Genomic DNA, 12,500 nt, shown 5'->3' with positions numbered 1-12,500 from the left:
ATTCCACAAGTTACCCACCCATCACAGGCACTTACAATCTTCGACAGACTCTTGACTTTTGTCATGTAGCCCACGGGATAAGAGTGGATTACTGGCATGCACGCCATCTATTAGCCTAAATAGTTGTACTCTGCGTAGTGTGCTACAAATTTATCACATTATCCTTGTTGGCAGAGTAGAAAGCATACCTGGAATTTGTATTGCGCAATATTCTAGAGGCTTGAATATGACAGCGGTGCCGGTGATGTGGATCACTTGACCCTGATCTGTCCAAACCCGTGCATCCAACGGGTCAACTGTCATTGTGACCAGTAATAAACTGGTTTGTATCTAACATCGATTGATTATATTGGCCGAATCACATGCCGCCATCTTGGATCTTCTCCAAATCCACCTGATCAGCAGAATCATTGATTAGTAATCGAGATCAGAAATCCACACAAACAAACGCACAGGATCTTTGTATCTGTGAGATCGTGATCGTATGGTCTGCCCAAATACATACACTCTCCTTTGTTAAAAGCTAATTGCTTGCTAATTGCGAGAAATTTATTGCTTTAATGTTGACTAAAAATTTTAAAAAAGGATAGCGCTATGGTTAGGATTAGGATTATGGTTAGTGTTATGATTAGAGTTGTCACTGTGGGTTAATTTAAAGCATAAACCTTTAAATAATTTTCATCATATATTCTATGCTATCTGAAAATCTGTTATTGTTTTATAGACTTTCTTCACACACAAACAATAATTGCGTAATGGAACTGCGTTAAATCCAGGGACCCATTATCAAAGAAAATAAATTGCCAACCTCTAATTAACTTATTTGTCTGGCATGATTGGCAAGTAGTTCTAAGCCAATCACCGTTGTTCTCATAGAACATTATAAAAACCTATCCTTAGCTAAGAAGTTCTGCAAAGTCGTACAATTTGGCACATGCGTGAATAATTTGTAATGGCAAACACATGGAAGTCGGTTTAGTTTGAACGACCAACGGAGCAACAACATCCGAGGGTGTTATGGTTAACTTGTTTAGATGGATAGGTTGATTTACCACCCTGGCCTGTAAATCTGTGTACCTTTTATAAACAGTCTGAGGGCCAAGTCAATCGAAATACAGATTTTGTGAGCATGTATCCAATGCTAAGTAACATTTCTTGACTGCTTTTAAATGCTCTAAATGGTTTGGGGCCATGCGGAATCGATTTAAATTAAATTTAACATGATTGGATGATTGTTAGTAAACCAGACATTCAAATAGAATTTAATTCTATTAAATTCTATTCAATCGGTTGTGTTGACAGATACAGCCTTACAGATATATATAATGATATATATATTATATATATAGTATTATATAGTTGATATATACTAGTATAGTCACATCACGAGAGAGAGAGCGAAGCTGAGGATAGATTGATTATATACACAATATGTCTAATTGTGCACATATGCCATATAATCGTGATTACATTATCGCGCTGCTGCCTTGTTTTATCTATTTGCGGAAACTCACGAGCGTATAAATTACAAAGTTTGTCTCGTGGAAAGTTTGACGAAAACACATGTCCATCCGTGCTCAGTTACTCAACAAAAACTGCTTCATAACATCGTGTTCTTCTTCAGGCCACATTTCCCTGAGAAAATTTGGACGTCGAGTAATTTTAAGTGCAAACTTTTTTCATCGGTATTTTGTCGTTGAAGTCTTGTCGTGCAGTAAAAAGCGACGCTTTGACGAACGAATATTTTTATTCTTCGATAGCTATCCATCGGCTCAGCTTGTCGACAACGCGTATCTGTTCAGAACACTTTGTTATACACAGTCGCATCACGTTCTCTAATATTTTTTACTGATTCGGCATGGAATAAGATGCGTCCGATTCAAAGTCGCTTGCGACATAATTTGCCACCCTTTTTTTCCAGACAAAAAGGCCATATTAAGGTTTCATTTGTAGCATATATTTCCGATTTCCGTAGATTTCTAGGTATATTAATTTCTCTATATATTAAATTATTATAATATTAATTCATACAAGTATAGTGCTAAACTAATTTCTTAGGAATATATTATTTTGGCTTGCCTCTCTGTGCGCAAAACGCTCATCTTTCTTTTCGTTACTCTTCATCAACTAGTCTATATATATATATTATAACCTATGTCGTTTTCTTATTTACTCAACGCAGCAAGACCCTGTTTGTGTGTTTTTTATAGTATCTTTTATCTGACGAAATATGCTCGCTTTTGCGAAGTTAGGATTTCTGGAATGATCCATGGTTTAATCAGATAACATTTTGGCTGTCATTGCCTACTGACGAGCATTAAACACAGACTGACTGTCCCTGAAATCATCAGTTCATCAGACGTAACACGAAAACATCACAGATAGTCTGCTCAGATGGCCTACTGACAGATTACCTAAGTACAATTTGCGATTGTATAATTCGGCCAGACCATAACCGTCGTAGCATAATAAGGCTGGATTAAAGTGCCAGTTATGTATTTATATATTATATATATATTTAATATATTGGTATATATATATATTGGCTTTGAAATTGGCAAAAAAGCTGGCGAATTTTATTGAATTGATCATCGAATAGCGTCAGTGCTGTTGTTGCTACCCTAGATAGCGATTGTATTATTTCGACGCATACGTCTACAACCTCTACAACTCTCTCAGCAGTATAAGATAATTTTAATGTGTGCGATTAACGCCCGCCACACCCACAGCTGTTAAGACCTCGAGCGTTCGCATGATCTCTCTCTCTCTCTCTCTCTCTCTTTATTTTAGATGCTTTTCCCTCTTCGAAGAGCTCGGCTCGGCGCGGTGGTGATTTTCCCGGACGCTTATCCCGTTTCGCGGACGCCCTCGAAAAAACATTTGCACAACTGCACGCGGCATATCGTTTCTAGAACGCAATTCAAGTCCCCTGCTGTTGCGCAGGGGGGGCAGCTGATGAGAAGCAGGGGGTGGCAGAGGAGACACCACAGGGCCAATGGATGGAGTAGGAGGGGGAGAGGCGGAGGCGAGGAGGACAAGGGGCAGGAGGAGGATTGTGTGCGGATTGTGGCTTGCGGCTGTACCTGCGCTGGAAGAGAATGAGGAGTAGGAGGTGGTGGAGGAGGACGCTGTAGGAGTGGACGAAGGTGGTGGTGGTGGTGGAGAAGAGGAGAGGAGGAGGTAGTGGGAGGGCAGAAGGCGGGAGGTTGGTGGAGGAGGAGGAGGAAGGATGGTTCGGCTGGAGGGCAGGACTGGGTGGATGTGGAGCGGGAAGAGGAGGTGGTGGATGAGGACGAAGTGGGTGGAGGGGGAAGAGGAGAAGGAAGAGGAGGTGGGGGAGGAGGACGAGGTGGGTGGGGGGGGAGAAGGAAGAGGCTGCGCACGCATCAGACTTTTTAAGAGAGCAATTAAGTTCTCACATGCGCGAGGGGCAGACGCTGAAAGTGGCAGCAGGAAGAGGAGGAGGAGGAGGAGAGGAGGAGTGTGTGTCAGAGCTTGATCTCGTTGTTTATTTTCAGCCGGCTGAGGTTACGACCGGCGGCGGCGGAATGACGAGCGATCGCTCGTAGCAGATGACGTGCGGATCAACGACGAGACAGATCGACCGCCGCGACGCGCCGTGATCCCTGTCGTGAGTGAGGATTCGCCTGAGTTGTGCTGATCAACCTCTCATTGATCCCTCATTGATCCCGTATTGATCCTGTAGTGATTCCTCATTGATCCAGTATTGATCTCTCATTGATCCAGTATTGATCCCTCATTGATCCCTCATTGATCCTGTAGTGATCCCTCATTGATCCAGTATTGATCCCTTATTGATTCCTCATTGATCCCTCATTGATTCCTCAACGACAAGCCGGTCGACGAAACAGGTCGACACGCGACTGCGCCGCCACGTCGTGATTGTGATCGACCGTCAGGATTCGCTCGCGTTGCGTGATTGGTCGTCGTCGTCGCCATGCGGAGTAGCTGTCGAGCGTACAAAGTCTGTAGTGCGCACAAACACCCCGTCGAGTTTCTCCCGAACCCGACACCACTCACGCCGACTGACATAACACTGATCATGAGCGCGCGATCGAACACTTCCGGCTCGGCCGCCGTCGTCGCCGCGACGATGAGGCGCGCGTGATCGAACCTTCGCACGACACGATGGCCGCGTCTCGATGCCGCGACGTCGACCCCGCCTCGACCCCTCGCCGCTGCCGCCCGTCCCGCGTCCGCCTCAAGTGCGTGCTGCCTCCCCTCCTCCTCGTCCTCATCCTCGCTCCCCTCGTCGCGCACCACTACATGTCGCGCGTCGAGGACGCCGACGGAGACGGAGGAGGCGGCGACGAGTTTGTGAGGAGAGCGCGGGTGAAGCTGGACGCGTGGGACGACGCGTCGTCGGGGGCGACCGCATCCGACCTTCGCATGCGCGTCGACGAGCTGCTGCGCATCAAGTCGAGCGTCGGCAACGAGCTGCGCGAGCTGGAGAGTCGCCGCCAGTCCCTGCAGGTAGGTGGCGCCGCTCGCGTGGGTCGTCAGTAATCTTGTTCGGCTGCCCACAATATATCCCTACGCTTAATATTTGTTATATTTAATATACTGTAGTGTAAGTATTACGTTAACAATAACCTTTTACCCAAATGTTACCAAAAAAGGAGGGAGGGAGGGTGGGAGGGGCGGCGGTTTAACGTTGTTTAACGAGATTAGAGCGCGAGGGGGGGGGGAGGGCAACGAACTGAGCGAGCTGGAGAGCCACCGCCAGGCCCTGCAGGTAGGTGGCGCCGCGCATGTGTCGCGAGGAGGGAGGGAGGCCGCGCGGGGCTGGGGGCCCGCGTCAACGAACTCCCGCAGGCGCCATGGAGAGTCGAGCAGTTCGAAATTTTATTAATATTAAGCAAATTAATTTATCTAAATTAATTATTCGTAATTTTCCTCACTCCCTCTACAACCTACACTTAATTATTATTTATTAATGCAGGTCGATATATCAAAGCAGCAGACGAGAGTCGACGAACTCAAGCTGAGCGTTGGTGAAGGCAGGAGGCCGCGACCTCGCAGCGCCTCCAGCTCTCCATAGACGGAAGCCCGGCCGCGTGCGCGAACCGAGCACACGCCCCCGCCGAGGCACCTCTCCCCGGAGATGATCGCGCGCCTCTGCGCATCCTCGCCGCCGCTCTCCGACCCGGAACGCGCGCGGTGGCCGCCCCTCGCGCTGGCAGCCCGCCAGCTGCCGGAACACTTGGCTCACGTGACGTGCTTCGACGTTTCGCGCTGCCCGTATATCGCGCGGCTTCTCCGTGTAGCGTGTGACACCCGGAGGAGGTCGGGCGGCGCCGCGGGGGAGAGTGAGGCGGCGGTGCGCGGCGCGGCGGCGCGCGCGTTCGCAGACGGACTCGCAGACGACGCGGGACGCCGCCGCGGTGCCATGTAGTCGTCGTCCCGCGGCAACCGGTCCGTCGAGCTCGCACCGCCTCCCGCAACTTGGCACGGCGAAAGCGGACGAACATCTCTTGCTGCGTCTCAACGGGGACGAGTCGGCGTCGAAGAGGCCGGACGCGTTCCGCGGGGGTCGACAGCGGGTCGAGCGATGGTGGCGTCGGCGAGCGTTCCTCGAGGGCAGTTTTTCCAGTCGCGGGTTCGACATCGTGTTGCCGGTGATGTGGGGCGCGTCGCACGGACAGGTGTGGGAGGGGTTGGCCTCCACAGGTTGCCGCCCGGCGACTTACCTGTTGTCCTTCCAGGGGGAAGTATCGGTCCGAGGCACGCGGCCGCGAGAGAAAGGGCGGTGCGGCGGGGAGGAAGTTGAAACAGTTGGAGCAGGGAGCGGTGCTGTGTCCGCCTCAAAGCAGTCTTGCCTCTTCGTCGTGAAGGAGGAGGAGGAGGAGGAGGCGGAGCACGAAGGAAGCGGAAGAGGAAGTACGCGCTCCGAATCGTGACTCGTCGAGACGCTGAAAGAAAATGCAGGTGGCCGCGCCCGACGACGCATCTCCTCGATGTTCTCGGTGCCCGCCGCGGGGGGGCGCCGGCGTGCGGGGTGCGCGGCGGCGAGTGGTCGGCTGTGGCTGCGACCGGCCAACGCCGCGCGCGCACTCCGGAATTTATTTCGCCTCTCGTCCTGGCCGGCCGCCCGCGGAACTGCCGCCACGCGCTACACCTGCCGCCCGCCAGTGCAGGAAGGCGCTGCGTGCGGGCGGCCGTGCCCGTCGTCCCTTCGGCGGAGACGCGATCGAACTCAACCCGTTCGAAGACTTGATCGCGTGGCGGCGAGGCCGGACGGCTGAGCTGCTTCCCGCGACGCACAGCGTCACAGGATACGCACTTGCGTCGTGAAGCGCGTCGTCGCAGACGCGACCTCGGCTCGCGATGCGCCGCCGGCGGCGAAGCGCGCGTCTGGGAGCCGCACCTGGCGACGACCGGAGGCGGCGATCCGGAACGCGAACTCAGCGGGCGTGCGATCCCGGCTCCTCGTCACCGCGCCGCCTCCCGCGGCCGACGGCAGGCGTCGCCGGAGCGCGGTTCAAGCGCCACCTACAGGCCGCAGACGGCGGAGGTCGTTGGGGGGGGAGCCGGAGGTTTGACGAGACGTCGGGGAGCGTGAGCCGCGGACACGCGTCGGCCGGAGTTACCGCCGCAAACTACACGTGGTCGGCGCACGCCGACGTGTGGAACGACGACGCGTGGAGCGACCCATTCCACCTCTACCCGCACACGCCGTTCGACCCCGCGCTGCCGACAGAGGCCAAGTTCCGGAACCTAGGTGCGTGTTATGTTCTTAGGTGCTCCTTCTATGGAACCATGCACACACACTCTCCACATGATTGTGGCCATAATATATATATTATATAATATGATATATATATATATATATATATATCAGTTTATATAGTTCCTAGGTGCTCTCATGGACACGCACACACACACTCATGATTGTGGACATAATATATATATATATAGCAGTTTATATAGTTCTTAGGTGCGATAGTAGGCATGTTCGCGTTACTAGCTTCTCGTGATGACGCTACAACACAAAGCAAACGCACACACCGCCACGCATAGCACTGCATATGAATTGACATATATTTTTAAGCTATCTGACATAGTCAGATGCAGCTTTGTACGAATCGCAGATCGTCGCGTCCGTCACAAATCACCGGTCGTCCGTAACCGTAACGTCCACCAGCCAGAACCGTCCGTCCGTCCAACAGTTGGGGGGTTGGGCACAATCTTAACCGCTCGACGTACGGTCACGATATTGCGGGTGCGTTGGGGGGGATCGTCAAACGGAGTTGGGATGTCGAAGCTAGGGGTCAAAGGTCAAAGGTGCAAGAGGTGTAAAAGAAGGGGAACATTCACGGTAACGTTAACTTAAGGTATAGGAGGAAATCAGAATTGCGGCACAAATCATAAACGGCCTGCGCACCTAGGCTCGTGATAGTCGGTGTTAGCATCATGGTAGGAAAAGCCATCACGTGCCGAAATTGGAGGTACAGCAGGTCCACAGAGGTCAAATGGGCACAGGGCAGATTTTCAGACATTTTCTGGGACATGGTCTGACGGAGCGATTGAAGAAAACTTTTTTTGTTTTTTCAGCGGTGACGCTACCAGCATTTTTATGGCTTTATTGAAAGGAACATGAAATGTCCCTTCTGCTGAGACCCATGCGAAGAGTAAGTGTCGGATAACCTTTTGACCTCAAGAGGAGGGTTTTAAGACAAATGGATTTGGTTGACTTTCAAGAAAGGAGTGAAAGTGCTTTTGCTATTAATGAGCCGCCCTCCCACACCACCCTCCCCCTTCCCCTCATCCCCACCCTTCCCCCCGCCCACCTATCCCAACCCTCCCACCCCTCCACCACCTCCCGCTACCCTCTCTATCTGCGATAGTGGGCCCGTGTCCTAACAAATGATGATGTAACGCAACTGGCGTGTCATGCATATCTGCGGCGCTAACACCTGTGGTACTACCGCACGACTGTAAATTTTTACGTTTATATAATCGTAGGCACACGGCAGACCTCAGATGAAGCCCAGACGCTTCTGCGGCTCTTTGTATATATATATAATATATAATATATATAATATAGGCAGGCAAAACCCCTGGTGGCCGTTTGCCAGAAACACAGATTGTTATGACATCCTGTCTAATGGTCTATGTTCAAGTTTATGACATCCTGTCTAACGTCTATGTCAACGTATGACATCCCTGTCTAATGTCTATGTCAAGTTAATCTCATCGCCCATGTCTAAACTGTCATAACTTTGAAGTGAAGTGGCGTGCAAAAGTCATGATATTTTCGTCTCATGACAGACATATCTACTCGCGTTTCTTCTGCCAACGTCCGCATCGCTCCACTCCCTCCCCCCCCACCCCCCGGTATAGGACGCGGGCGGGCACATACCGGCTAAAAGGCTTGCCGAACTTTTTTTGCGGCGCGCATTGTAAACATTGCGGATGCGACCGACTGAAGTGAAACGAATAGCGATCGTGCAAGTGTTGGATAGACACATGTTTGTGCCGGGCTTATCGACGCGACTCTTTGCAGAGTTTTTTAACCGTATTTTGTCTGGGTGAAAATATTCCGTGAAAACGATGCGATAGTAAAACGTTTTGTTTAAACGTTTCTCTCGGCGACGACAACGCAGAATTTGGTGAAAATGATGTGTGATTGATTATTTGGTTAATGTTGATTGATTATTGATTACTCACAGCCGTGCTGTAATCAATTGATTCAGCATGCCTGAAGCATAAATACTATATATACTATTCAGAACGCGGATTTCCATTCGGTTTCGTCTCGTGCTCCGTCATCTTCTCTCTCCCTTCTCTCTCCTCATCTTTCGTATCCTTCTCTCACAACCCCTCCTCTCCTCTCTCTCTCTTTCTTCTCTCCTCTTCTCCTCACATCTTCTCATTCATCCCTCTCTATCATCTCTCTCTCTCTCTCCTCATCTCTTCCACCCCCTGTCCTCATCACTCTCCTCCATCTCCTCTGCTCTCCTCCTCCCTTCCCCACCACTCTATAAACCTCCTCCCTCCTCCCTCTCCTCCCTCCATCCTCTCTTCACCCTTTCTCTCTCCCATGTTCAGGAGTCTATCAATATTGATAGACTCCTGATGTTATGTGGTGACGTATTTATTGTTACATCTCGTTGCTTCAGGTTCTGGACTTGGCTTCCGGCCGATAGGGAATGGAGCGGGAGGCGCCGGGAAAGAGTTCAGCGAAGCTCTGGGAGGCAACGTTCCTAGGGAGCAGTTTACCGGTAACGCGTCGTTCTATGTGTTTTTTCTCCCGTTCAATTATTGTTTTTCCGCTGTGTCAGCCCATTAGGGTAACCTCGATCGGCGTGTGTTGTGTGGTTGTTGTTGTGGCTCGTTACGTGGGGCCATATGCTTAGTACTTTAGAGTAAATATTTGCGATCGACTTTCGGGACCGCCTTCGTTCCATTAGTGAGACACGCGATATCCTAACGCGCGTCGGAATCAGTTTTCGGTTTCCAGTGAGCGGATCGATGTTCTCTTGGCTTCGCGGTCGCCGGCGAGGAACATTTTGCGAAAAAAACGTCGACATGTTCCGGCGGTAAATGTGCAGACAGTCTCTCGTTAAGACGTCATTTAATTACACGTAATTTTTAACACATTTTATCACGTTAAACACTTTCGTTGGATGCTGTGATTATATGTGTGATTATGTGTATAAAGTCATTAGTCATTAAGTTGTCACAAGTCACTAAATTGTAGTCATAGTGTAGTTTATTTTTTAAAGTGACTTTTTTGTTCGTTCGTGAAATGTTTGTTGTTTTTGAGATGAATGTTGCTGTAGTTTTGTAAGATGTGAAATGGCAGTGCAAAATGAAACGCATTCTGAAAATTCTGAAATTGGAAAGAGGGAAATCGATCTTTCTGATCAATCTTTCAAAAATTTATCGTTCTTTGATCGATAATCAGAGTCGTTTAAATTAACAATGCGAAACCACGTGTCTACTGCTAAGAACGTTTTATTCGTAATGCAGTTAATTGAATACAATTAATTAATAATAGAAGGATCACCTCTATAGCACGGCCACCTTTCCGTAAAGGCCACGTTTTCTGTTCCCCCATGAGTGGCTGTTATATGGAGGTTAGACCGTTTTTTACAATAACCGTACTCGTCTTTGCAGTTTTTCCGTCTTGGTAGTAATTTTTTCGTCGTCGTCATCGTAAAACCGCTACGTTTTCACTGACGACGACCTCTGGTGTTTTATCAAATTTTTTCGTTTTTTCTCCTTTTTTCTGTTTTTTTCTTCTTTATCTGTTTCCTTCTCACTGGTTTTTCCCCCGTTACCTTCCTTCGCGTTTAGTCGTGCTGCTGGGGTACAAGAGAGAGGCGTTGCTCATCAGTTCATTGCAGTAACTTTTTCCGTCCATTTCTTTTCACTAACCGTACTAACTCTGGAGTTTTTCTCCCTTTTTCCATTTTTTTCTCATTATCTCTGTTTTTCTTATTTTCTCAGTGTTTTTCTTCGCGTTTAGTCGTGTTTTTTCTTCATTTTTTCTGTTTCTTCTCCTTTTTTCCATTTTTGCTCATTTTTCCCCTCGTTTTCTCTCGCCCATGTTTAGTCGTGCTGCTTACATACGAGAGAGAGGCGGTGCTCATCAGTTCGCTGCAGAAGTTCTACGCTCTCCCGCATCTCAACAAGGTGATCGTCGTCTGGAACAGCGAGAAGCCCCCGCCAGAGGACCTGCGCTGGCCGGAGATCGGTGTGCCCATACATGTGAGTACGCAAGTTGTACGGCAGAATTCTGCTGGAAAGGTGCCGGAAAGGCTCCGGAAAGGTATGGGAGAGGGGCCGGAAAGGTGCTGGCCGGAGATCGGCGTGCCCATACATGTGAGTAGTACGCAAGATGGAAGCCGGAATTCTGCCGGCGAGCGGAAAGGTATGGGAGAGGGGCCGGAAAGGTGATGGCTAGAGATCGGTGTGCCCATACATGTGAGTACGCAAGTTGTATGCCAGAATTCTGCCGGAAAGGTGCCGGAAAGGTGCCAGAAAGGTGCTGGTAATATGCTGGAAAGGTGTGGAGGGAGACGCTAGTAAGAGGCCGGGAAGGCACCGGAAACGGGATGGCCATAGATTGGCGTGCCCATACATGTGAGTACGCAAGTTGTACGGCAGAATTCTGCCGGAAAGGTGCCGGAAAGGCTCCGGAAAGGTATGGGAGAGGGGCCGGAAAGGTGATGTCTAGAGATAGGTGTGCCCATACATGTGAGTAGTACGCAAGATGGAAGCCGGAATTCTGCCGGCGAGCGGAAAGGTATGGGAGAGGGGCCGGAAAGGCGATGGCTAGAGATCGATGTACGCAAGATGGAAGCCGGAATTCTGCCGGCGAGCGGAAAGGTATGGGAGAGGGGCCGGAAAGGCGATGGCTAGAGATCGGTGTGCCCAAACATGTGATTACGCAAGTTGTATGCCAGAATTCTGCCGGAAAGGTGCCGGAAAGGTGCCGGAAAGGTGCTGGTAATATGCTGGAAAGGTGCCGGAAAGGTGCTGGTAATATGCTGGAAAGGTGTGGGGGGAGACGCTAGTAAGATGCCGGAAAGGCACCGGAAAGGCCCTGGCCAGAGATTGGCGTGCCCATACATGTGAGTACGACGTGTTGTTGGTCCCGGAATTCTGCCGGAATGGTGGCAAAATTGTCCTGGAGAGGTGCTGGAATGGCGCTGGAAAGGTGTCTAGAAGGTGCAGGAAAGGTGCCAGAAATGTAAATATGTATATATACGTTAAATGTTGAGCAGTACATTATGAGGAAAAAAAATAACATGGAGATTGTTAATGTTACACGAGGCAACGGAATGTCCGGTTTATGTGTGGCGCATGCGCTGTGAAAGAGTGGTGAGCTGTGCATCCGGGTACTTTGGGAAGAAACATTGATGGCGTCTCTCAGTGAGAAGCGAAATGCTATGTCTACGAACAATTTTGTGGCCTGGTATGAGTGATACGAGAGCAGAAACACAGGACCAGGTAGTACGAACTCGAGGCTCGTCAATGGAAGAATATTCAGTGTCGGCAGCGGAACAAGGTGAGATAATAAGGAGGAAACATGTAGGAAAGGTGTCGTAAAGGTGCAGGAAAGGTGTCGGCAAAGTGCCAGAAAGGTGCCGGAGATGTGACTCCTCGTAACCTCGTAAATATTGGTCTTTAGACAGGTCCAAGGCACTATATCGAAGACGGAAAGAGGCGAAGTCGATTAAAAATCAAAATGTGATGTTGATGCCAATTCTCTTCTCACTCGCAGGTGATAAAAACTAACAGGAACAGTTTGAACAACCGTTTCTTGCCTTACGACGTCATCGAGACGGAAGCCATACTGTCGATGGACGATGACACTCATCTGAGACACGACGAGATCATGTTCGCGTTCAGGTGAGAGATTTAGATCTGCCGCTTTAGGGGCAGATTTGTTTCTATGTCTGTCTGTCTGTCTGTCTGTCTGTCTCTCTCTCTCTCTCTCACACACACTCTCTCTCTCTCTCTCTCTC

At 49.7% G+C, this 12,500-nt stretch overlaps 1 protein-coding gene across 1 annotated transcript in view; it reads left to right on the top strand.

The window, feature by feature from the left end:
- Positions 1-12,500, top strand: part of LOC106815125 (exostosin-3-like) — a 17,116-nt gene that overhangs the window by 2,054 nt on the left and 2,562 nt on the right. The window contains exons 2-8 of the mRNA XM_014819554.1: positions 3,519-4,494; positions 4,964-5,056; positions 5,289-5,666; positions 6,331-6,742; positions 9,144-9,245; positions 10,583-10,737; positions 12,257-12,384. Of these exons, the coding sequence (XP_014675040.1) occupies positions 4,150-4,494; positions 4,964-5,056; positions 5,289-5,666; positions 6,331-6,742; positions 9,144-9,245; positions 10,583-10,737; positions 12,257-12,384 (1,613 nt within the window). The 5' untranslated portion in view covers positions 3,519-4,149. The remainder of the gene's footprint in view (positions 1-3,518; positions 4,495-4,963; positions 5,057-5,288; positions 5,667-6,330; positions 6,743-9,143; positions 9,246-10,582; positions 10,738-12,256; positions 12,385-12,500) is intronic.

The sequence above is a fragment of the Priapulus caudatus genome, unplaced genomic scaffold, assembly GCF_000485595.1.
Source record: "Priapulus caudatus unplaced genomic scaffold, Priapulus_caudatus-5.0.1 Scaffold1047, whole genome shotgun sequence".
NCBI classification, from domain to species: Eukaryota; Metazoa; Priapulida; class Priapulimorpha; order Priapulimorphida; family Priapulidae; genus Priapulus; species Priapulus caudatus.
The sequence above is the reverse complement of the archived record's forward strand: the minus strand, read 5'-3'. Positions and strand labels throughout refer to the sequence as shown.